This window comes from Mus musculus, chromosome 8, assembly GCF_000001635.26.
Source record: "Mus musculus strain C57BL/6J chromosome 8, GRCm38.p6 C57BL/6J".
Lineage (NCBI taxonomy): Eukaryota > Metazoa > Chordata > Mammalia > Rodentia > Muridae > Mus > Mus musculus.
In genome coordinates this window covers 119513432-119539227 of record NC_000074.6, presented here as the reverse complement: position 1 = coordinate 119539227, position 25796 = coordinate 119513432, and the positions used below count along the sequence as shown (strand labels likewise).

General features: G+C 48.0%; 1 protein-coding gene across 8 annotated transcripts in view; it reads left to right on the top strand.

Annotated features, from left to right (window-relative positions):
• The window catches only part of Mbtps1 (membrane-bound transcription factor peptidase, site 1), a 50714-nt gene that overhangs the window by 19637 nt on the left and 5281 nt on the right, over positions 1-25796 (top strand). For 6 of the 8 annotated variants that reach the window (NM_001167910.1, NM_019709.4, XM_011248449.3 and 3 more), the window contains 15 exons: positions 268-384; positions 1034-1101; positions 3851-3953; positions 5756-5907; positions 8018-8179; positions 10160-10304; positions 13672-13860; positions 14629-14801; positions 16634-16749; positions 17317-17473; positions 18106-18230; positions 18879-18956; positions 20949-21089; positions 23519-23650; positions 25228-25354. In NM_001167910.1, the coding sequence (NP_001161382.1) occupies positions 268-384; positions 1034-1101; positions 3851-3953; positions 5756-5907; positions 8018-8179; positions 10160-10304; positions 13672-13860; positions 14629-14801; positions 16634-16749; positions 17317-17473; positions 18106-18230; positions 18879-18956; positions 20949-21089; positions 23519-23650; positions 25228-25354 (1985 nt within the window). Of the gene's footprint in view, positions 1-267; positions 385-1033; positions 1102-3850; positions 3954-5755; positions 5908-8017; positions 8180-10159; positions 10305-13671; positions 13861-14628; positions 14802-16633; positions 16750-17316; positions 17474-18105; positions 18231-18878; positions 18957-20948; positions 21282-23518; positions 23651-25227; positions 25355-25796 lie in introns of those variants that run through there. The other 2 variants (XR_878851.2, XM_030243692.1) reach the window with 2 other exon arrangements.

Genomic DNA, 25796 nt, shown 5'->3' with positions numbered 1-25796 from the left:
TTAGAGGCCTGGGCTAATCCTCAAAGGCCTACGTAAGGTAGGCGGGTGCCTGTCGCCCCTGGAGGGGAGACAGTGTCCAGCACAGCCCACTTCTTGGTGCAGGTTCGAGGACTTAGTTTGTGGTGTGCTGTTTGCATTCTCAGGCGTGCTTTGCTTGGAACTTCAAAGCCCATGCTTTGAAGAGTGTGCTTGTCCTTAGAAAGCAGAGCTGTCACAGCTCTGTGCACGCTCGCAGAGGCCCTCAGAGGACTGTTTCTCTTTAACCAGGTGTCTTACACATCTTGGTTTCTGGATGCCTTCAACTATGCCATCCTAAAGAAGATGGACGTTCTCAACCTTAGCATCGGTGGGCCCGACTTCATGGATCATCCGTTTGTTGACAAGGTTGGTCAAGTGACTGTGAAGGGCAGAATGTTGGATGACAGCTCCTGTGTGTGTTCTTTTATACCTTCAATAGTCATCATTTCCACTGAGGTAATGACAGCTTTGTGAAACAGACGGTTAGCTGGTTAGTGACATGAATTTCAGAAACTTGCATGTTACAAACCCAGTGGGTTAGAGGCCTGGGAACAGGTTTTTTTTGTTTTTTGTTTTTTAAGATTTATTTTATTTCTATGAGTACACTGTGGCTATCTTTAGAGGGCATCGGATCCCATTACAGATGGTTGTGAGCCATCGTGTGGTTGCTGGGAATTGAACTTAGGACCTCCAGAAGAGCAGTCAGTGCTCTTAACCACTGAGCCATCTCTCCATCTGGGAACAGGTATTTTAAAGGAACATTCCGGCCTCCCTGGTACCTTGATACCTTTCTGTTTAAACCTGTTTTCCTGACCTAGCCACTGGGCCAGTGTGCTGTGCACTGTCCAGCCCAGGTTCATGCAGTTGTCTTCCAAAAGCTTGTGCCCGTCCTCCGGGCCTAGCACTGCCTTGGAGGGGGCTCCTTTCTTGGGCATACTTGCAGAAGGACCATGGTTTGGGGACAGTGTCGTATTGCTACTAGCACTCAATAACTAAATGCTTGGTTATTTTGTAGGTGTGGGAATTAACAGCTAACAATGTAATTATGGTTTCTGCTATTGGCAATGATGGACCTCTCTATGGGTAAGTTACCCCAGCAGGATAATGTGAGGGGGTCTTACTCCCTTGGAATAACTGAATTGTGTCTTTAGTCTGTGTTTCTCTGTACCTTTGTTTATATCTGTCTTAAACTTGATACTGGGTTTTTTATTTTAAAAAGGAATACATAATGATCCCTCAAGTCCTCACCACTTGCTGTAACAATTGTAAGTGGAAACCAGTTTTCTTTATGTTAATTATAAAAAAAAAATACAACTTAGCTGTGGTTTAGAGGCCTGACATTTTTTGTTTTCTCATCTCCTCCACGAGGGAGGTGGCTCAGTTGGTAGAGTGCGCTCCATATCAGTGTGAGGAAGTGAGTTTGGATTCTCCAACACTCACATAAGAGCAAGGCGTGACTGAATGTACTTACAGCCCCAGCTCTAGGGAAGGAATGAAGAGAGGATGACGCTTGGGGCTTGCTGGTCAGCTCGTCTAACCAGTCGGTGAGCGTTGGTTCAGTGAGAAACCCTGCCTCAGAAAAGAAGGTAGAGAAAAGACTATTGACCTCTTACCTCCACAGCCACGGCGCCTATGAGCGTGTGTGCATCCACATCCATGCTGACATACTGAAATGTACATATGCCCCACACATACACAAAAGATGGGGAGTGGGGCGGGGTGATGGATACCTGTAATCCCAGTACCTGGGAGAATTTGGAGGCAGGAGGATCAGAGTTCAAGTTCAGCTAGGACCATGAGACCCTATTTCAAAGAAAGCAAGACTAATTAGGAGAGTGAGCTTTCTAAGAAAAAGTGGGTTCTGGGTGAGTACTTTTTGAGATTCACTGTGTACAACACAGTGATGAAGAATCAAATGCAAATGGATGCGTGTCTGCCTGTTCCAGAAGAGCAGATGTAAACACTGCGAGACTCATGTGCTGGGAGCCTGATAGGAGCACAGACTGCTTTGGGGGCTGACAGGGTCAGTCAGGAGAGCATCAGAAGACAGAGTTAAGGTATGTGCTATGCCAGTTGTTAGAGTTCAAGCAGTGTGAGGCACGGAAACACCTGCCACTGAAAAACCACCTGCTGGGCATGGTGATGCATACCTTTAATCCCAGGCAGGCAGGCAGGCAGGCAGATCTCTGTGAGTTCCAAGCCAGCCTGCTCTACATAGTGAGTTCCAGCACAGCTAGGACTCTAAAAACCTAACGGTCGACCAACAGACAAGGGTCTCAGTTCCCTGCCTTTCCTTGTGCAGGTGGCTTTCCTAAGCAAGCTCAAGGCATGCTTCTGCAGCAGAGTGCTCGTCACTTGGCCATAGTGCTCAGGACAGGGCCATGTCTGTACTGGAACCAAGAGTGTGAGGTCATCTCAGGGAAAAGAGAAGATGCAGGGAGTATGTGCTACATGCCATGTGCAGTAGGGGAGAGACTGACTGTGTGTACACATTCGTCCATTGCTCACATTGTATCTGTCTGAGATGTCTTGCTGAGGGGAGGCAGACTGGCTGGAGGACAAGCAGAATGTGTGCGGAGCGTCCAGGGCATAGGGCAAAGCCAACGCTGTGAACTTGGTGTTTGTGTGACAGGCCTGTGGTTCAGCTGGTGGGCAAAGCATCCCTTTTGAGGGTCCACGTTTCTTGTGCAGTGATTCATAAATGTAAGTGATATGACCTTCCCTAATTGCCTCTTCTATAGGAAGCATCAGATCTTGGGGCATTTGATGTCAGCTTTTCTTTTTCCTTTTTTTGCATATTCCCCCTGATGCTGTATCTCCCATTTCTGACAGCCCCACTCAATTCAGAGTCACCCAGGTTGTCTGTTTCCTGGACCCTTATCCTGCCTTTCAGCTTTCTTAGCTGTGTTAGCATGAACAGGAGTGGAGCCTGGTGTGGTCAGACAGGTATGATGGGGTCTGTCCAGGCTGCAGACCTTCCCTTCTGAGCTCATGGCTGCTCTTCAGATGCTGATGCTGGGTAGGTGATGCTCATACACAGGGGAGCACCGGGGAGCATCGGGGAGATCTGCCTTGACTGCAGCTGCTGCTGCTTTCCTTCTGTCTCTTTCTGTGCTGTGCAGGACAACACTGCAGCAGTTTGCCAGCTCTTTGACAGAGCTTTTGGCCTGCCTTGTTTACCACTGACCCATGCACATCCTCCTTGGGTCTAGTCCCTCCTGTGTCTCCGGGAGAAGCACTAAAGGTTTTCAATACTGGCCTTGAACTCAGAAGCCTCAGAGTGCTGGAGTTAAAGGTGTGCAGCATCATGCCTGGCTATGACTAACCCTTTCGTCACTCATTTTACTATAGCCTTTTGTGCAGCTCTAGTGCTGTGAGGTCCTGGCATGTGTCTGTTATCTAAGGGCTTAAAATTGCAGGGTGAAAGTAGCCGTCCTCGCATTGTCCTGAGGAAGTGGCACATACAGTAGATGTAACTGTGGCATCACACCTGGATAGTGTCTGTTCTGGTGGAAGAGACAGACGAGGCACGCTGACGGCCTCAGATTGGTGTGAGAACATGGAGAAGAGTGAGAGACGGCTAAGGAGGCTCTGGGGAAGCCCATGGCCAGGAGAGATTGAGGGAACCTGAAATGCAGGGGAAAGAAACCCTCCAGATGCGTGCGTGCTAAGGTGCAGCCTCCTGTCAAAGCTGCGCACTTTCGGACAGAAGACAGAAATGACCTTAGATTTCTCTGGGAGTGCTTGACCTGGTTTGAATTATTCATTTTAAATTATTTTTCTTCCTTTTTTTTTCTCTCTCTCTCTTTTTCTTTTGTGTGTCTCAATCCAGCACTCTGAATAACCCTGCTGATCAGATGGATGTGATTGGAGTGGGTGGCATTGACTTTGAAGATAACATCGCTCGCTTTTCTTCCAGGGGAATGACTACCTGGGTATGCTTTCTGTAATAGCCTAATGGGACTCACAGAGCCCTCGGTCTAAGAGCATTGCTATGTGTTTTGTCAATGCACAGGCAGAGAAGTAGCCAGGGCTGTGGGTATGTACACACACCACCCGTCCCCTGTGAGGACAAGGGATCAGGAACTTTGGTGTTAACCACCTTTTAGTTCAGTGAATTGAGCTGTCTTGAAGATCTGGGTGGATTCTGAGGGTCATTTCCCAGTTCATGTCTTTTTTTTACCATCCTCTGAAGCACAAGTATAGGTGAAGGAGAGGAAGACAGCAGCTTTCCTCAGTACGAGCTCAGGTTGTCTTTGGCCTTAAGTAAATTCCGAGGTTGGTGATTTAGCCGCATGGGAGAACGTTGGCTGGCAAGTTCCAGACCCCAAATCCATCCCTAGCACTGAAGTCAGAATGAAAGCCCAATAAGAGTAGCTGATGCCAGGTCTGTCACAGCCATTGCAGAGTGTTAGAGATTAAGCTGCATGGAGTCAGAGTGTGTCACTTCATCCTTCAAGGGTGACTGGGAGGCGCCTGCCCCTAGTGTTCTTTGGGGTTAGAACATGTCTGTTTGCTCTAATTTGAATATGTGCAAAGCTCTGAGAAACATCAAGAAGGGCCCAGAAAGGTTGACAGCTTTGTGGGCGCACATAGGCCTTGTCCACCCCCACCCCACATCATGCAGTACTCTAGAATAGTCTTCCATGCCAGCTCAGCTGTACATTGTGGGCTCCATTAGCTGCTAAGTCTCTGTCCTCACATATAGGATGCCATCTCTAGAGCTGACCCATTCAGTGCCATGATGCATGGTCTGGTCTGGTAGACCCTCCTCTGAGTCAGGCCTGCACTGTGCTGTGTGTTCCGCAGCATGTTCTTTGTGCTGTCAGGTAGCAGCAAGCAGAGCACCTGCCAGCAGGAGTCTGCAGCTCCCTTCAACTGTGGCCTCCTCAGTCTTCCTCAAGGGCTTATTTTTCAGTGCTGTGGAGAAATAGTCCTGAGTTGTCTATGCAGCTGTGGCCAACAGCGTCTTCACACTTTGCCCATGTGTCTACACTCCTTTTGTTACTGATTGCCAGGAGAAGATTTGCATTTCAAATAAGTATACTTTTTTTCTCAGCAGAATATAATTTAAGTTCTTGGGCCGCTACGGTGGCACATGCTTATAATCCCAGCACTAAGAAGACAAGAACAAAAGATTTCAGGAAAGCTCAAGTCTAGTCTTTGCTGCCCAGCAAGGCTGTGTCTAGAGATTCAGAGAAAAGGCCGGGTATGGGGAAGAGAGTTTATAATCCCTTTGTATATATTTCTCATCGGGGTCCACTTTTTAGGGATCTGAATAGAATGATGTCTGTGTAGGCATGCCTGCCCTCAGTGGTCCCTTGCTCTTTGAAACAGCTAATCATAACCATGTTCTATTTTCCTTATGAAGAAGATACCTGTAAATGGGTTTTTTTTGGTTTTAGTTTCTTAATTCTCTGACATATTTCTCGACTATCAGAAGATAGAGCGGCTGCTGGTTCTCAGTGACACGTCAGTGGCTACTTTCTGATCTGAGCAATTATTAAAATATTAGCAAAGCTATCTTTCCTTGTTTTGCTATTTTAGTATTATAAAACACTAAATTGGTTTTGTTTTTGTTACCACTAAAGCTTGTCTTCAGTTTGCAGAGTATTTCAGACTCAAATCAGCATCTTGTCAGATAAATGTTTAAATCTGTCTGATTTTATTCACATATAACCCGTGTGTGGCTAAGGGCTATAGATGTGATGAGAAACCAAGCTACCCTTGTTTATAGGAATTACCAGGAGGCTATGGTCGTGTGAAGCCTGACATTGTCACCTATGGTGCTGGAGTGCGGGGTTCCGGTGTGAAAGGGGGCTGCCGTGCACTCTCAGGGACCAGTGTCGCTTCCCCAGTGGTCGCTGGGGCCGTCACCTTGTTAGTAAGGTGAGTATTGCACACTGATAGTTGGTGTCTCTGCTCCCTCATCTCCCACAGGAGGCCAACGATCCCTCTCTGCTAGCTGGAAACTGGAGTAAGCCAGAAACCCTGCAGGGCACATTTCTATTGTTTCCATGGCTCCACAATTGAGATGCGGCTTTGCTTGGCTTGGCTGGGTTAGGCTGGGCTGGGCTGTTCTTACAACATATGTACCGGGTGGGCAAGGGCACAAAACAAGCACGTATCCTTGCTGAACCCTCTTATTAAAGTTCTGTGCAAAGTTAACATCTGTAACATTATGTCCTGGGACCCAGAGAATAACTGGTTTCTACTAAGAAGCAAGTTAACATAGCCATCACCTCGTGTTTTGTTTCCATGCTCTTAGCTAAGCTGTGAAGCCACTTAGGTCCTGACAGCCAGCCAGCCAGTGTCCTTGATGACTGACAGGTGTCTCTGTGCCACGCATTCTGTCCTGTTGACTCTCATCTGTAGTTGGAGTGGACCTTAGTCCTCGGCCCTTCCTTCTGTAGGTGATGAAACTAGAAGCAGCTTCTGGGCTGTGGTAGAGCAGAACTGAAGCACGCCTGCCCTGGCGCGTGGTCAGATGGGCCGTGCTCCCTTTCTCTCGGTTAAGTCTTTGAAGCACTTGCATTCCCCTGACATCAGGCTCTCTCCTCCTCTGTTGAGATACCATGTTGTAATAACACACATAAGCACACATCTCTACATATTTGAAGTTCGCATTCTATGCTCATTTTATAATTTAGCTAATTGTATGCTCAGTTTCTAAAAGCAGAGATTATATTATTGGTAACATCGACGGGAGCAGTGCATCTCTTGCCTGACTTTGCCTTATAGGTTAGAGCCAGGTTCTTGAAAGTGTGTGCCTTGCAGAAGCACTGCTTGGCTCTCCCCTGGGAAGCAATAAAGGAGGGAAGGCAGACTTAGACTTCTGTATGTGTTCTGTGCGGAGTAAAGAAACCCGCAGGCCCGAGGCCCTAGCACTGTGGAGTCTAGAAACAGAAACTCCTGCTCTGTTTTTGTCTGTCACATAACTGTTAGCAGGAAGCCAGGCTTCCCAGTTCTCTGTGAAGCCCATCCTCCGTCTCCTGCCAAGTGAGTGGGAGGTGAGGAGCTGTGCTTGCTGTCCCAGTAGCAGCGCTCAACACAAGTGGTTTCAGCGTCGAGGGAGCCTTCAGCTACCTCTGTTCATGTCGCATGCCAGTGTGCTAGTCAGAAGTGGTGCTGACAGGAGCTGTCCTGCTGTGGTAGGTGCTCATTGAGGAAGTGACATCTACTGACCTACAGCTTCCAGTAGGACTCTGATTCTTCCTCAGGAAGGCCCAGCCCCACGGTCTCCTTTGACTGTCTGGTTACCTGTTAACAGTCCTGCCTTGGCTCTCAGGTTACCCCTCCACCATTAGTTACTCTTTATGGGGCTACGTAGAAAAGTAAGTTTTCCAGTTTTGCCTGACAACTGCTCTCTCAATCTAGTTATTAAAACCTATTTGTCTATGATACGTCAATGTGAAATTTCAGAATTAGAGTGATCCATGCTGGGCAAGCAAGGCTCCATGTTAGTGTGTGGAGCTGCAGTGTGCCGGCAGCATGCTCAGTGGTCTCAGGCCTCCAAACCCAACCCAAAGACAAGGGCTCGCCCTGGAGGCAGTGGTCTCCCCTCACCCTGTACCTCCTGCACACCCTGTGTTGGGTTCCTCTCCAATACCCACCTATCTTCCTTTATATCTCAGCCAGCAGGTGACCCTCCCTGTGGACCTTGAACCTCTATGATGATTTTCCCTCTTGTAACCTGTGTGATTGATTTATTCAGATTATCAGGAAACTGTATTATTTATGAATTTTGTATAAATAGGCATGAGCCTACAAAGTCACTGCTAGGAAACTTATATGAAGCTTTACTGAGTGTTCGGTGAAACCTGCCACAAGGGCCTGTTAAGTTCATAGTGTTCTCATCTCACGGCTCCACTGGACCAGGAAGTCCAGCCAGCTATAACACAGACTGCAGGCCACATACTGACCCTCTTGCCAGTTGGAGGCTGCTTGGTTTTCATCCCATCCTGAGAACAGTGAGCAATGACTGCTTCTCCTCCCCCAGCACAGTACAGAAGCGGGAGCTGGTGAATCCTGCCAGTGTGAAGCAAGCTTTGATAGCGTCAGCCCGGAGACTTCCTGGGGTCAACATGTTCGAGCAAGGTCATGGCAAGTTGGATCTGCTGCGAGCTTATCAGATCCTCAGCAGCTATAAACCGCAGGCAAGGTGGGTATGTGCTGGCATGCTCAGCAGGCCTTTCCTTCTGGCCTCCTCTGCACATAGCAGTAGCTAGACAGCAGGGCTCCTGGCCCCACACTTGGGCTCAGTGGTAAGGTTGTAGGCTGCTTCTCCAGGTGCTGCCTGCAGAAACCTGGCCTCTGCACCCGCTAATGCTATGCACCGTAATGGTGTAGCAAAAAGAAGGGTTTGCAGCCGGGCTTGGTGGCCTTTAATCCCAGCACCCGGGAGGCAGAGGCAGGTGGATTTCTGAGTTCAAGGCCATCCTGGTCTACAGAGTGAGTTCCAGGACAGCCAGGGTTACAGAGAAACCCTGTCTCGAGAAGAAGAAAAAAGAAGAGTTTGCATTTCCTTAACACTTTTGAAGCAATCTTAAGTTTGCAGAAAGTTTGCAAAGATAGAGTTGTCATATACAGTTTGCTCTGATTCCCCAGTGAGAGAGGGCCAACAGCTTAGCTGACCTGAGAGTATTGGAAGTCACATGTAACACTGGCTTTGTAGATAGGGCCTCTGTGGCCACTCAGACTGTATGCGATCCCCTTGTGTCTTTTAACTGTTGGGGTTCCAGACCCTATGTTGTGATTTCTTACCCCTGGTCTCTGGTCACTGGCCCCTGACAGTTTGCCTGTTCTGTTATTTATGCTTCGATAGTTGGAATAAAGAGCCAGCTGTCTTCATGAGGGTTTATCTGCCATTTTCTCATGGTTGGTCTGAGGCCGTTCTTTACCTTCTGTTTTGAGATGGCTTTAGATTTGCATCCAAGTTTCACAGATAGTATTGAGAACCCAGAAGTTTTCCTCTCAGCCTTCCCTGATGTTGGCATGTTGATGGCACCAGGGCAAGCTGCAGTCAGGTTACCTGTGCTCCCACGCAGGCCCTTCTGGTCTAGGCCCAATAGGCTGCTTGTGTTATGTGTGCTTCATTTGACGTGTGTGTCTCTGAGCTCTCGGTGCTCAGCTGAGGATGTAGCCCAGTCTGTAAAGTAATTGCTGTGCAAGCATGAGGCCATGCATTCTCTCCCCAGAGTACATATAAATAGCTGAGTGCAGTAGCCCGCTCTCTGGAGTTTGCTGGCCAACCAGTCTTAACTGAATCTATGAGGCTCAGGTTATGGTGAGACACCCTACCCCACAAAACACGTTGAACATTCATTCTGAGGAACAATATCTGAGGTTGACCTCTGACCTTCATGTGCATACACACATGCGCACTTGCACATGAAAATATGTACACAAAGATACTGTTAGACTTTTATGTAGTAATTCAGTTTGTGCAGCTATGGTTAAGATGAGTGCACCATAGTGAGATGAAGTAAGGAACAGCCTTGCCCACTGTCTGCGGCTGCATACACTTCCTGCACATAGATAGCTGACCCCAGGGTTGGCTAGGAACGCTGTTAACCTGGCACAGATGCAGTTCAGACACAACAGATGAAAGAACATGCAGGATCATTTTGTCAGCACTTGTGCGCATCTCGGCCAGGCCCCAGCCTCTCCAGGCTCAGCATTCTGTGGGAATGTTTCATGGGTCTCAGCTGAGGGTGCCTGGTGCACCAGAGCAAGAATCCCTGCTGTAAGGGAGGAGGGCAGCTGACGTGCAGGAAGTCTGGGGGAATCTAGACTCAGTTCCTGTGCTGTCCACTCCTGTCCGCCCCCGAGCAGGGTTTCACAGAGCTGTTCCGTTGACTGCAGACTGCATTGGTAAATGGGTGTGCCTGCCAGGAAAGCCTCCTGAAACTTCAGTCCATAGTCTGCTGCCATAGAGCTGACAGAGCCCAACTGCAGGAGGAGGAGGTGCTTCCTGCACATCTCTGCTGGTCACTGTAACAGTCAGGAGCAGCACAGTGGGCACACCCTCAGTGCCAGCCAGGACACCCTACAAGCAGGCCTTTAGTGTGCAGCCCCACTGTGCTACCTGTGCCCGGCACTCTCTGATGTGGTCTACAGTAACACTCTCTTCTTGTTTCAGCCTGAGTCCTAGCTACATCGACCTGACTGAGTGTCCCTACATGTGGCCCTACTGCTCCCAGCCTATCTACTATGGAGGAATGCCAACAATCGTTAATGTCACCATCCTCAATGGCATGGGCGTCACAGGAAGAATTGTGGATAAGGTGAAACTTCTCTGTGTGACGTGGCCCAGACTTTGTACCTTAGTTACTGTCCCTCCTGAAGTTAAGAGAGAAGGGCTTAGCTGGGCGTGTTACACACTCCTTTCGTCCCAGCACTCAGGAGACAGGGACAGGCAGATCTCTGAGTTCAGGGACAGCCTGCCTAGTCTGTGAGTGAGTTCCAGGTCATCCAGCGCTGTGCAGAGAAACTGTCTGGGGGGGAGTGGGTGCTGGGCTCCTTTCAGCTGCTCAAGCTTCAGACGGTGGTAGGGTAGGCAGATGCTGTACAGAAAGTTAGACCTGTTCCTCTATAGAAAAGCCAAGGCCTCAGTTCATTCTCTGGCTTTGGCTCCTAACAGCAGAGCACCTTTTCGTTTTCACAGCTACTGCCCGATGAAAATGACTTTCTTCCTTACTGAGCACTTGTAGGCCTATAGAAGGCCTGGTTCTTGTTTTGAATTTTACTTTTATGGTTTTCTAACCTCACCTCCAGAACCAGGTACTTTAAAACATTTTTTAAAAAGATTTATTTACTTTACATATGTCAGTGTACTGTTGCTGTCCTCAGACACACCAGAAGAGGGCATCGGATCCCATTACAGATGGTTGTGAGCCACCATGTGGTTGCTGCGAATTTAACTTGAGACCTGTGGAAGAGCAGTCAGTGCTCTTAACCACTGAGCCATCTCTCCAGCTCTTAAACATATCCTTTACCAGACTTTTTTTTGCTGTTTTTTGATTTTTGGTTTTTCAAGATAAGAGTTTTTCTGTGTAGTTGTGGCTGTCCTGGAACTCACTCTGTAGACCAGGCTGGCCTTGAACTCAGAAATCCATCTGCCTCTGCCTCCCAAGTGCTAGGATTAAAGGTGTGCGCCACCACTCCCGGCTCTTTACCAGACCTTATTGCAACCACTTGTCGTTTGTTGTCATTGTGTGGTGAACAAAACTGTATTTCAGTCTGTCCACTGTAGGCATCTGAAACAGCAGTGTGCTTTAGTGTCTCCGCACGATGGGCGTTGGGTTAGCATTGGCTCACTGTGTGCCTTCACTTGAGCACTTAGGTGGCTTTTGTCTACAAAGAGTCTGGTTACACAGAGAGTTTTCTTTTCTTCTGAGGTATTTCCTCAGCATGTCCTCCCTAGATGAGAATCCTGCCTGAGTCAGGGTGGAGGTTACTGCAGTTGTTGGTGCGTACACTAACTTCTCTCCAAGACTGCTGTTGCTGGGGTTTATGGAGATGTCTGCACCATGCCTGTCCTGGGTGACATGCCTTTCTCATTTTTGTATTTCATGAGGGTCTTTTAAATTTGAGTGTGTTGTTAATGTATTCACACGGCTGTGCCAGCATCGACTGCATTCAAGACCATTTCTGTCACCCCTGAAGATAATGTGTCCATCAGCATGTGCTCTGTCCTTCCTCCCCTCCCCATCCCTTGGCCCTCAGTCTGCTTTGCTTTCCTTTCTTTCCCCCTCGTCTCCCCTCCCCTTCCTTTCCCTTTCTTTTTTGTATTGGAGACAGGATCTCTTCATTTATAGTACCGGCAGCTTTAGAACTGCTGTATAGGCCAGGATGGCCTCCAGCTCACAGAGATCCCCTTGCTCCTGCTTCCCAAATGCTGGGATTACACCTTGCTCAGTCAGCTTTCCATCTCTGGATCTGCCTGCTCGAGACAGTCCTGCTGTGCCTGGCTTTTCTCACTGAGAATGTTCTCAAGGTTCCTCGTGTGTCATTCTGTGTTTTGCTCCTTTTTATGGCTAGTGATACTCTGATGTGTGGATATTGTCACTTTTTTTAGTGTGTGTGTGTGTGTGTGTGTGTGTGTGTGTGTGTGTCTGTCTGTCTGTCTGTCTGTCTGTGCCTTTTAGAGGTAGATGATCTGGTTAGTGAAGTTTGTATAAAACAACTCTCTGGGGTGGGCACCTCTGTGTTTACCGATTGTTTCTCTCAGTGCCAGTTACCGTTTTGTGTCCTTGTCTACTTTTTACTGGAATTGAAGTTTCCTCTGCTGCTCTGACAGTCTCCGTTTTAGAAAAGATAACTCTTGGTGGTTCTTGTTTGTTTTGTAGAGTTGCCCTCACCACTCCACCCCCAGGCATTGTTTTCTTATACTTGATATGACTTTCTGTGGTGGTTTTATTAATCCTCACTTGTGTAAATGTTTTCTTTTTTTTTCTAAGATTTATTTATTATTATAAGTACACTGTAGCTGTCTTCAGGCGCACCAGAAGAGGGCATCAGATCTCATGACGAGTGGTTGTGAGCTACCATGTAGTTGCTGGGATTTGAACTCAGGACCTTCGTAAGAGCAGTTAATGCTCTTACCTGCTGAGCCATCTCACCAACCCAAATGTTTTCTATTTTGATATTGTTGCATTTTTTTCTTTTTTCTTTCTTTCTTCTTCTTCTTCTTTTTTTTTTTTTAGAATTATTTATTTACTTTATGTATATGAGTATACTGTTGCTGTCTTCAGACACACCAGAAGAGGGCATCAGATCCCATTACAGATGGTTGTGAGCCACCATGTGGTTGCTGGAAATTGAACTCAGGACCTCTGGAAGAGCAGTCAGTGCTCTTAGCTGCTGAGCCATCTCTCCAGCCCCCTGCATTTTTTTCTTGTGTGATTTTTTTTTTCTTCTGTTTTTTAGAAAATTACAACTCCCCCTTACAGAGGTATAATAAAGTCAGTTTTATATTTAGGCTAATTCTGTACTTTTTTAATATTTATACTAATACTTCACTAACTCAGTGATTAAACATTGAATTTGTTCATCTGTTAAAGTTTGTTGTAGAAGAGATTGATGGTATTTTTTCCTAAGTTGCTAACCAGTGGCCCAAGAGTAGTCATTAACGCTGGGGTGTGTGGTGTTGTACCCTGCATGGTCTTTTTCCCCTGAACTCTTCCTAGTCTCCTGGGCAGTTGTCCTGGCTCTGTGGCTGTGTGGCTTGTGAGGGAGTCAGTGACTTAGGTCTGTACGGTTTCTGGAGCTCTCTTACTGCCTCCTTTTCCTCTCCCCTCTGGCCCATGGTGGGGTGTGCATATCACACATCAGGGCAGTCACAGACCTTCCTCCAGGTGCCCTTCAGTAGTTGTAGGATTTGGTTGGTGACAGCTGGCATCAGTGACATTTCAGTGACACTGAGGATAGGTCTAAAGGGGTCACTTGTGTCAGTTCTCTTCATCTGACAGGAGAACTCTTGACAAGTGCACCCTGTTTTCTTATGGAATGGCAGCTTTATAACCTTGCAGAACACACACATCCTGTCTTATGTCCAAGACTCCATCTGCGCAGCCAGGGTAGCTCCCTTAGGGTCACTCTTGTGTTCCACACACCTCACTTCACTATTGACCTGATTTCTTTTCCATGCAGCCTGAGTGGCGACCCTATTTACCACAGAATGGAGACAACATTGAAGTGGCCTTCTCCTACTCCTCAGTGTTGTGGCCCTGGTCAGGTTACCTTGCCATCTCCATTTCTGTGACCAAGAAGGCAGCTTCCTGGGAAGGCATCGCTCAGGGCCACATCATGATCACAGTGGCGTCCCCAGCAGAGACAGAGGTAAGGGTCACCAGGACACTGTGGCTTGTTTTTCTTTACCCTTTACTAGCTCCTGACAGGAGAGCAGAGGTGGGGAACAGACTCAGAGCTGGGGGTTTCCATTTAATGAATCACTCAGGTTGACTGAATTAGCCTCATGGCCATGAGCAGTGGAGCAGAATTGCCCTCAGAGCAGCTTACGCTCTGAGGAGGTTAGACCCCGCTCTGTGCTTACGCTCTGAGGAGGTTAGAACCCCACTCTGTGCTTACACTCTGAGGAGGTTAGAACCCCGCTCTGTGCTTACACTCTGAGGAGGTTAGACCCACTCTGTGCTTATGCTCTGCTGCTGCGTCATAGCAGGCAGGACTTCCTTGGGCCTAATTTCTAGCTCAGAATTAATGCATCTGAAATTGGTCTCCAGGTAGGACATATGAGGTTGGCTTTGTGTGCTCTAGTGGCTTTTAGGAATAAAATGCCTGAATTTTAAGTCTTCAACTCTTCTTGAGTTTGAACAGAATTAATTGCAACACATGAATATATTTTATTGCTATACATTATTGCATTTAAACTATGTGACTTAAACTGGTAAATAGAAACAGTTTTTCTGAGTGTGGTATGGTACTGTATGGGTCATCCCAGCATCTGGAATCCATACCCTGAGTTTGATATCTTATCTCAGAAACGAGGGAAAGAGGAAAAGAAAAAGGTATTTTAAAACCCAGACTAAGACTTTTCAGATACTCGCAAGGTACATTTCAAGTTTCTGTTTTCTCTGTCTCCTTTTGCAGTTACACAGTGGTGCGGAGCACACTTCCACCGTGAAGCTGCCCATCAAGGTGAAGATCATTCCCACCCCTCCTCGGAGCAAGAGAGTCCTCTGGGACCAGTACCACAACCTCCGCTACCCACCTGGCTACTTCCCCAGGGACAACTTGCGGATGAAGAATGACCCTTTAGACTGGTGAGCAGCAGCTTTGCCTGCACGCTGTCCCCCAGGGCTGTGTGTGCTTTCTCCTGGCACTGTTGGGAGCCTGTGTTGTGATGACACTAACTTCTGAGATGCATTTGTGCAACAGAATCTCTGACCTTATCCTCTGTTGTCTTTTGTTTTCTGTCTGCCACTGAGTCAGTGGCAAGTCAGGTCAGTCCCACTGTCCGTCCTCCAGCTCTGTCTCCAGCCTCCCATGTGTGGCCTTCCTTTGGCTCTGTCTTAGGCCTAGGTGACATGTCTCTCCTCTTGACAGGTTCTGGTTCTGTTGTTGTTGTTTCCCTGTATTCCATCCGCTGTGTGTTGGCCACATGATTATCTGAAAGCAGTCACTCCTCACAGCTTGCTTCAGACTGTCCCTCCCCTGCCTCTCGAGCCAGCTCTGTGTGGCTGCTGTGACTGCCTCAGGCCCTGTCCTGCTTGCTACTCCTTGCTACTCCTCTTGGCCTCAAAGGCAGGCTGGTTTCTCTTAATGCAGAGTGGGGCTTAGGCTCTGGGTTGAAGTGGCACTTAGGCTCCGTGGTGGAGGGGTGAGGAGGAAAGGGATCAGACCGTGTGACTGGGATTTTGGTTTATTTTTGGTTTATTTACTTATTTTTATTTTTTTTTTAGATTTTTATTTTTTATTAGATATTTTCTTTATTTACATTTCAAACATTATCCCCTTTCCTAGTTTCCCCTCTGAAAACCCCCTATCCCTTTCTCCCTCCCTCTGCTCCCCAACCCACCCACTTCTGCTTCCTGGCCCTGGCACTTCCCTACACTGGGGCATCGAGCCTTCACAGGACCAAGGGCCTCTTCTCCCATTGATGATTGACTTAGGCCATCCTCTGCCATATATGCAACTGGAGTCTTGAGTCCCACCATGTTTTTTCTTTGATTGGTGGTTTTGTTCCAGGGAGCTCTGGGGGTACTGATTAGTTCATATCGTTGTTCCTCCTATGTTATTTTTAATTTTTTGAGATAGGGTTTTTCTGTGCAGCCCTGGCTGGCCTAGAACTCAATCTTTAAACCAGACTGGCCTTGAACTCACAGAAAAGTGCCTTCTCCTTGCTGGGGTTAAAGGCGTGGCCTCCACTCTGGCTTGATTCTGGGAATCAGAATCCTGATTCAGGGTCAGATTTGCTTGTTTTATTTTTAATTTTTAAAATTTTATGTGTTTAGATGTTTTATCTGCATGAATGTCTGGGCATCACTTGTATTCTTGGTGCCCATGGAGACCAGAAAAGGGCATTGGCTCTTCTGGAAATAGTTGTGCACTGCCACGTGGGTGCTGGGTCCTCTGTAAGAACAGCTGATTTAAGCACTGAGCTATCTCTTTAGCCCCAGATTTCCTTTTAGAGTTAAGATTTTCCTGAAAGGCAGGTGGTGTGGAAATAGGGGAAACTGACAGCCAGCAGGCAAGGCCATGGCCCTGCACAGGAGCCTGTCAGGTGGGCGTTGCAAGGAGATGGGCTCTAAGTTTTTTTGCCAGGCACTTAGACAGTTGACCTGGCTGTGCAGAGGAAGAGTGAACATGTTTCGGAAGGAAAGCAAGACAGGGCGACGGGCAATCGTGTGTGTCAGTCATCTCTGCAGCCCCATAGTGCTTGTCACGTGCAGGTGGCTCCTGTTAAGTACTGCTCAGGACTCTGTGAGCCTTATCCCTGCATCATGTTACCATGGCTCGTGCCGTGCACACAGGTCTCTCTCATCGATGCTTTAGCTTGTCTGACACAGGCGATGCAGCCCTGGAGAGGATCAGCCCTGTGCCCCGTCTTTTCCTGCAGAGTGGTGGTCTGAACCGTGTGCTTGTTGCTTTTCAGGAATGGCGACCACGTCCACACCAACTTCAGGGACATGTACCAGCATCTGCGCAGCATGGGCTACTTCGTGGAGGTGCTCGGCGCCCCATTCACATGTTTTGACGCCACACAGTATGGTGAGCAGCAGCCCTGCTGGCCAGGTCTTGAGTGTTCCCGTGATGACCACTGATAGGCCAGTAACGGCAGCGTGGAGTCCCCGTGTCAAAGCGGAGGTGCAGAGCAAGGCTCCCATGGTGTTCATACTCACTAGTGGTCGGAATGCTCAGCTGACTATAGAGCTGATTGTGGGCAGAGATTGGGGGGGGGGGTGTGCGCACGCACGTTTATGGATCCTGAGTGAAATCAGGTTTGGTAGAAGGAACTATATGCTAAGCTATCTTGCTGGCCCAACCGTTTTTGTTTTGTTTTGTTTTTAAAAAATACTGTGTGTGTGTATATATATATATATATATATATATATACTACTTTTTTCCAAAGTAAATGCAAAATATTATATTGAGCAAATATAAAAGCCAAAGACACAGTTAGCTGGTCCTTGTGGCTTGCTTACCTCCTTCTGTAGTGGTGCAGGCTGGCACCAGCCAGACTCCTAGAGGCAGGACACTGGTGAGAGATGGCACTGTGGAATTGTTTTCTGCCACTTAGGAGTGACAGTTATCAGAGTGTGGCATTGCTTCCCTCAGGCACTTTGCTGCTGGTGGACAGTGAGGAAGAGTACTTCCCTGAGGAGATTGCTAAGCTGAGGAGGGATGTGGACAATGGCCTTTCCCTCGTCATCTTCAGTGACTGGTACAACACTTCTGTTATGAGAAAAGTGAAGTTTTATGATGAAAACACCAGGTACGCTTGCATAGCAGTATGGTGTCACAGCTCCCCAGCAGGCTATTGTGTGACTGTCCTAGCTTGGGTTTGTCTTTCTAGATCGTGGAGAAAGCTCTTTTCTCCGTACAAGAAGCTCCTGGTAGAGAGACAGGTTTCTAGACTCAGTGCTCACTAAGGGGTCAGTGTCCTCCCTTCCTGAGCACAGACACCTGTTCTTCACTCTCTGTCGCATGCTGTTCTGTCCTGTGTCCTTCATACCAAACATAAGAAAGTTCATGTGCACCTAAGACCTGTGGCGCTGGGTGCTGGAGTGCCGCTGTAAATGTCGTCTTATGTTGTGGATTTCCTTTAGCGTATTTGCCTCCTTTCTCACTTCTGCTTCACTGGTCCGCCTAGATCCAGACTAGGCCTGTCTGGACTGCATGCCAGTGAAATGCCAGTTTTCATTTCATAAAAGAAAAGTTCAGTGTGTCTGTGTGTAGAGGCAGACAGTTGGCTGGAGTAGTAAGCTTACATATTTCTCAAACCAAACGGCTTGTTTAAGTTGACACTTTTATATGTATGTGTGGACTGGATTTTGTCAAGGAAAGAGGAAAAGTATGTGAGGATTTTAATTCTTGCCTTCTCTGTGCCTTCTGCCACTTTTATAGGCAGTGGTGGATGCCAGACACCGGAGGAGCGAACATCCCAGCTCTGAATGAGCTGCTGTCTGTGTGGAACATGGGGTTCAGTGACGGCCTATATGAAGGGGAGTTTGTCCTGGCAAACCATGACAGTAAGGTTTTATGTCTGTGTGTAGAGGCATACAAGTGGCAAAAGGATGAGGGTGTGGGCTACATGCTTAAGTCTAGGTTTCAGAGAGATGGGATTCAAAAGTTAGCTGCAGTGCAGAAAGACCTACAGTGATTTTAAATAGCACACTAGGGACCGGGGCTGTACCTCTGTAGTTACCTGTCTTGCATGTGCAAGAACTTAGCTTCAGTTCGCATCACTGTAGAAAAATGAACTGGACATGTGACTCAGTTGATAAAGTATTTACTTAGCATGCACAAAGCCCTGAGTTCCATCCTTAGCACAACATAAACTGACCATATAATCCTAGCACTCGGGAGGCAAAGCCTGACAGGTGTTTGACGCCACTCTGGGATATATAATGAAACTCTTTTCAACAAACAAAAAAAGTTTATTTATGTACTTTAAATTTTTTCTTCAGAAACCGCATGCTACTAGCACTTTTCCCTTGAAGTTTGAAAGGATTACTTGTAGTTGATATGTAACAGGCAATAGCAGTTTGTCTCTTCAGGTTAAAGACTGTCCAAACGTGAGTGAGTGGTGTAGACCCTGTGTGAGATGCATGTTGGGTCAGTGAGGCAGGTGTTGGACGTCTCCACCCCTTAATGCTGAGCACCTGTCTGTCTTCCAGTGTACTATGCGTCGGGGTGCAGCATCGCCAAGTTTCCAGAAGATGGCGTCGTGATCACACAGACTTTCAAGGACCAAGGTAAAGGAAGGGTGCTGCTGCTCACAGGCCTGGTGCCCTTCCCCTCCCTCTCCAGCTCCCCATATGCCCTACCTGCTGTACTTTCTCCTAAGTGTGGCTTTAGCAGTGTCTGCTATGTTCCCAGTGTGTATTTTGTGGCATTAGGAGTGCCATTAGCAGTATGGGCCTTCCCTTCCATCCTCTCTGGTTCCTGGTAAAACTCACTGCAGTATTATTTGTATAGTACTGACTGTGGCATGGATTCTGGGGGAATCCCAAATGAGCAAGACGAATTCTTGCTGAAAATTTGAATATAAGTGTATAGTCTACCCAAAGAGGGGGAGTTCTCCAGGATGGGGCTCAAAATGGTCTTAGTCACAGTCAAAGGGTTCTTCTGTGCTAGGCATACTGCTGTGGCATAGTCTCAATGATTTTGAGAGTTCTTAGCCTGATGAAAATTCAAAGAGTAAGACACCATCTTCCCTTTCAAGAGGCATTTCTGATTGTCTGTATTTACCCACAGCAAACATCCCTCAAGCCAGGCCAGGCCCCAGTATAGGCTGAGAAGGTGAACTCACCATAAATAGTCCACTTAGTCCCCAGACCTGCTGAGTTGGGAGAAGCGGGAACAAACTATACAGCCTCTGGTTTTTAAAGTTATGTGCAGGGCAGTGGGACTGGACCACAGGAAGCTCTTCCTGTGACTGTCACTCCAGAGCTGGGATTCTGAGCTGTCAGCCATATCTCATATCTCTGCTAAGTTCTAAGAGACTAACAAGATAGCCTGTGGTGACCATGTGCTGGTGGGACCATTTCCTCCTGAAAACCGATGGCCTGGCTTCAGAGCGACCAGCCACACCACCATCAATCAAGATGGTTATTTTTCTGTAACTGAGAGACACTTTTACAAAACAATTGAAAATGTGACAGTAGATTTCTCAGTGTAACTGTGTGAGGCCTCTTCAAGCACATGGCAATTTTATCTTCTCAGCTCCTGGCCCCCCTCACTGTAAATTAGTCCTTTCTAAATGCTGTTATCTCAGGCTTGCCACTTCCAGGGCTAAGAGCCATGGCCTCCTAGCTTGCTTGTTGCCCCCTGCAGTTCAGTAATTTGGAGAAGGGGGTAGCAAAAGCAGAGTTAATAATGCATACTTTATCTTGTGTGTCGTGCCATCTAAACGTTGACTGCTTGACGTAAACCTGGACGTCTTTGGATGTGAGGTGGGACACTGTGGGGCTTGTTACGCTAGAGCAGAAAAGACCTCACTTTCAAAGCTCAGCGAGGCTTGTCGTGCTAACTCTCCAGACAGCTGGGACAGGAGAACACAAGCTTGATGCCTGCCTGTGTGAGAGACAGGCAGGACAGGGGTGGGGCTGCAGTTCAGTGGCAGTGTGCTTAGCTAGTCCTAGGTTCAAGCCCCACTATCACCAAACAGAACAAGATAGAGAGAAAAGATAACCAAGTATCAAAACTCTTGTCTAGCTGTGGGGCTACTGCCGTGTTAACTCTCCTGTTCCACAGAGAGGTTAGGCATTTCAGAGCTGATGTGCAGGCACACTCCTGGATTCTCAGGCTGTATGGCCCCTCGTGCTAAGGCACCTTAGCTTAAACAGTGTGACTCCGCTGTTAGCACTGCCCAGGGCACTAATACCTTTTTACATCTCGATTCATCGAGCATTTCAAGGTGTGCTGTCTGCTTGGCACTTTAGGGGTTCTATTGCTAATGCCTGTGCTTACATCTTATATCTAAATGGCATGTGGATGGGCACACATTTTAAAAGTTAACTACGCTTGTCCTACTCCTGTAAATACAGTTTTGTGAGAGTTGGATTTTGTTAAAATGGAAATTAGTAATGCTGAAAATACTGCTTCCCTGTTCTAAGGATTTGTACAGTTCTGATTGACTGTTGTATTTTGCTAGTCTTAGGCAGGTCAGTTTCCAGTTAAGTGGCAACTAGAAAATCAGTAATTTCCTCATGAGAACTCAGTGCTCTTCTCATTGTTTACTGCAGGATTGGAGGTCTTAAAACAAGAGACAGCAGTTGTGGAAAATGTTCCCATTTTGGGGCTTTATCAGATTCCATCTGAAGGTGGAGGCCGGATCGTGCTGTATGGAGACTCCAACTGCTTGGATGACAGTCACAGACAGAAGGGTAAGAAAAGAACACATAGGAGGACTGCGACTGTAGCTCAGTGGCACAGCAGTTTGCCTCAGACATGCGAGGCCCTGAGTTCAATCCCCAGCATGACCAGAATAAGACGTTCATGAGCTTGAAGATTTGTGTACACAGCCCTCTTTCCGTTGTCCCTGGAATGATACTGGCCAGAAGCTGGAGAATAAACAGGTACTGTGATTGCTGGAATATTTCTGCATATACCTGAAGGTTAACACTCAGGATACACAAACCTCTACAGACCTTAGAATCCCATCTCTATTTTCCCAACTGACTGTGACAGGCATGAGGCACTGTCACTTGCTTAGTACAAAGTCCTGGGCTGGAGAGATGGCTCAGTGGTTAAGAGCACCGACTGCTCTTCCAGAGGTCCTGTGTTCAATTCCCAGCAACCACATGGTGGCTCACAACCATCCGTAATGAGATCTGATGCCCTCTTCTGGTGTGTCTGAAGAGAGCTACAGTGTACTCATATAAATAAAATAATAAATCTTTAAAAAAAAATTCCTTTAACCCAATTGGCCCAGCTCCTGCCTTTTTCAGGCTTCTTGCTAGGTTGTGTGACCTATATGTGTGTCTTCTCTGGTCTGGCCCCTCTTCAAGCCATATGTCTTAGAGGCCCTCATAGTGCTCTCCCCTAAGTTGGGTGCTAAGAGCTTTTGTCAGTGAGGGGCCTCTGTCATTGTCTCAAAGACAGAGCTTAAAGAGGTCAGAATGAGTTCTCTGTTGTGCCCCCACTGCAGCTGTCTCTTGTGCTCTCCAGGTATGCAGCTCATATGCTTGTGTCTGGACTTCCATTTTCTTACTTCAGGGAGGGGACAGTGGAAATGCTGCAGGTCTCTGTCTTGGACACTGCAGAGTGCTGGGGACAGGGGTCACCGGTGTGGACCCTGCAGAGTGCTGGGGACGGGGTCACCGGTGTGGACATGTGCTGGATGTTGCTCCTTTCCCCGATTTCAAGTTGATGTTGACAGAATTTCAGTAGCTTACATAAATCCTGAGAATGTGATTGGTTTTAAAAAGTAAGGTTTAAAGTCACAGCAGATAGGAGATTAATGTTTTATTGCCACAGAAATTCTCTTTAAGATCTGAGCTCTCCTGGTAAGAGTCTTTATTAAAGTTTTAAGTGTCTAAAGGGACTGTCCACGCCTGTACATTTCAGATGGCAGCGATTTGGGTCCTTGGGGCTTTTGGCCCTTGGCCAGAAGTGCATGCTTTTCCTGAGCAGAGCACTTAGCAACCTTCCCCTCTCACGGAGCTGCTGTCCTCCAGATGGGTGCTAATGGGATTGGGCTGGGTAAATGGGGGGGGGGGGGGATAGACAGACAGAGACCAGGTCTGGGACTAGAGCATCTGCAGCTTCCGTGGGACAGAAGCTTTGGGTAGCTCTGAGTGACAGCTGCTTGTATTCTCGGACCTGGACTCTGACATGCAGAGAAGAGCTGACCGTCCTGGTGAGGACCACTGACTCAGATAATGCACTTTCCCCTCTGATCCTGGACTCCCCATGTCTAGTTCAGACCTATTTCCTGTTCCCTTGATAGCTTCGGGTCATTGGTGGCAGCTCATGTCCTCGGCGCTCCTTGTGTGGAGGCCATTCTTTTTTCAATGGGTATCACATGGTTTTGCCATCCCTAAGTGAACATCATTCTGTCTTTGCTCATGAGCTGGTCTAATGCAGTCACATTGGTGCTGAGCTGCCCAGGACCCTGGGACATAGATAAAGCCCGCCTCCAGTCCCTGGGTGCTGGAACAGATTGTCTGGGAGGCTAGAGCCCTGCCTGTAGAGAAAACACTCTTCTCAGGAGTAGGAGAGCCTGGAGGGCTGTCAGCACCACAGTGACCTAAGCGGCTCACTTCTGAGCCTCCTCTTCAGTTTCCTGGGGGGGGGGGGGTTCCTCCTGACTTCGTTCTGTTCTGTCTTCACTTCCTCTTCCATCCTTTCTCCTCCTCCTCCTCCTACCTGCCCCAACTCTCAAAGACCTTGATCCCTTCTTTTCCTTCCATCCCACCTTTTCCTTCCACTGCCCAATCACAGCCTCTAGCCTTTATTTGACCAGTTAAAATGGGCAAAAGGTTCACATGCTGTCACCTGAGCACATGGTCTACTGCTTAAGGGCATGGGGGAGGGGACCGCCCCTCTTGAGGAAGCAGAATTAACATCAGAATACAAACAGCATCAGGGCAACCCACTTCAGTGTTCTCTTTTAAAAATCAGTTCCTGCTGGGTGTGGTGGCGCAAGCCTTTAATCCCTGCACTTGGGAGGCAGCTGCAGATGGGATTTCTGAGTTAAGGACAAGGTCTACAGAGTGAGTTCCAGGACAGCCGGGGCTATACAGAGAAACCCTGGGGAAACCCTTGGGGAAAAAAAAACAGTTCCTAAGTAGTGTGCCTGTCAACTTTGCAGACTGCTTTTGGCTTCTGGATGCGCTCCTTCAGTACACATCCTATGGCGTGACCCCTCCCAGCCTCAGCCATTCAGGGAACCGGCAGCGCCCACCTAGCGGAGCCGGCTTGGCCCCTCCTGAAAGGATGGAAGGTGAGTGTCTCTTCTGGTGCCTCAGCAGAGACTTGAGCCACTTAAGTACTGCCAGCCGGGGACCTGCCCTTTAGGGAGGGCTTTGAACCCTTCCCAGTGGTTGCTGACGGCTCATCTCCTCTTCCCAGGTGCACAGAGACTGTGGCCTGTGTGTGGGTACGCTCATGGAGTCCAGCATCTTTTAAAATGTGTTTGTGTGTGGGGATCTATACATATGTATGCAAGTGCCTGGAGAGAGCCCCCATAGAGCTGGAGCTTGCAGGGGTTGTAGGCTGTCTAACATAGGTCCTGGGCCTGAACTCCTGTTCTCTGCAAGACAGCAGCACTCTTATCTACCAAGTCATCCCACCCCTAAGGCACAGTATCTTCTGGTACTCTCTGGGCACAGGCACTTGGCTGGGTACATTGTAAGGGTTAGCTCACAAATGCCTCTCAGTAAGCCTGTAAAAAGAGATAGTATTCATTTTTGTGTGCAGATAAAGAAACAGGAACAGGAGTTAAACAGTTAGCTCAGGTCACTTGGGCCATGTGAGGGGCCGGGTGGGTTGGGCTCATGTTCCTCCCTGGCAGCACTGTCTGCAGAATCAGGATGTCGGCCACAGATGCCAGTTAGAGTGTTAGAGCAGCAGCCAGCGTGCTGCTGTATGCCTATGTTCTGACACTGTGGTGGCCAAGGGAAGAGACTACATGGAAGCCAGACTGGCCTGTTACAGTGAGACCCCATCTCAAAATAAAAGGAAGCCAAAACTGAAGAAAGGAATCTCAGTGCCTACATCAATGTAAGGAGGGCTGGGGGGTGGAAAGTGTAAGAACTTCCCTCAGATCCTCTCAGCAGCCTCATAAACACTGGCTGCAGCAGAGCACGGCTGTAACCCCAGCTCTGCGTGAGCTAGGACACTGGCCAGCCAGTCAGCTGTGAGTTCCAGATCCCATGAGAATAATTCAGAGTGAGGATGACCTCCAGCATCGATCTCTGACCTACACACACACACAGACACACGAACATGTATGGACACATACCACACAAAGTAGAAAAGGTAAGGGCTGGAGAGATGGTTCAGTGGTTAGAGCACTGCCTGCCCTTCCAGAGGTTCTGAGTTCAATTCCCAGCAACCACATGGTGGCTTACAACCATCTGTAATGGGATCTGATGCCCTCTTCTGTACTCACATACATAAAATAAACCTTTAAAAGAAAATAGAAAAGATAAAATTAAATTTAATAACATATTTGAATCTAATGTTTAAAAGTTTCTCAGGGCTGCGGCACCCATCCCATGTGTGCCATGTGTGGAGGCTGTAGTGTGGATAGCAAGATTAGAGAAATGTAAGCATCGCTGGACAGTGGTGTGCACGTCTGTAAGCCCAGCCCTTGGGAGGCAGAGGCAGGTGCTTCCAGGACAGTATGCTGTGGGGAAGGAAACCAGGCACCCTGTCGAGTGTGGTCCTGAAGCATGTGGGGTGTAGCATGACAACACAGTGAACTGTCACCAGAAACACACAGTCACTTAGAGCCACCTTTTCTTCTGTATTCTACAATGGTGGTCACTGCCCTTTTCTTACTGCTGCTGACCTCAGGAAACCACCTCCATCGGTACTCCAAAGTTCTTGAAGCCCACTTGGGAGACCCGAAACCTCGGCCCCTGCCAGCCTGTCCACATTTGTCATGGGCCAAGCCACAGCCTTTGAATGAGACGGCACCCAGGTAAGTGTGTGTGTGCAGTGCTGTCCTCACTGTTCCCCAGGGCCGTGACTCATTCCTTGTTTATAGGAGACAGTGCAGTTCTGCTGATGTGATTATTAAATAATGCGGTCTAGTTCTCCTTTTCTGACAATTATATTGATCTTTGGAAGCATATTTTGGTAGTGTCCTACGGTAGAGTGACTTGGAAAGAAAGGTGGTGTCCAGCCAAGTGCTGTCACTTGAGCAGGAGCCGAGCTCTGGCTGCTGTCCAGGATTTGAAAGCTGCCATGTATAGCTGTGCTTCCTGTCCAAGGTGTTGTGTATGGAATGCAGGTGGTGCTCTCCTTCTGCACCCAGGGCTGGAGCTGCTCCTAAGAGGTATGGCTTCTGCTGTGACAGTCCAGCCAGAAGTGCATGTTATGTAGACTGTGGCCTTTGTGCACAGGTGCTGCACTCATGTGTG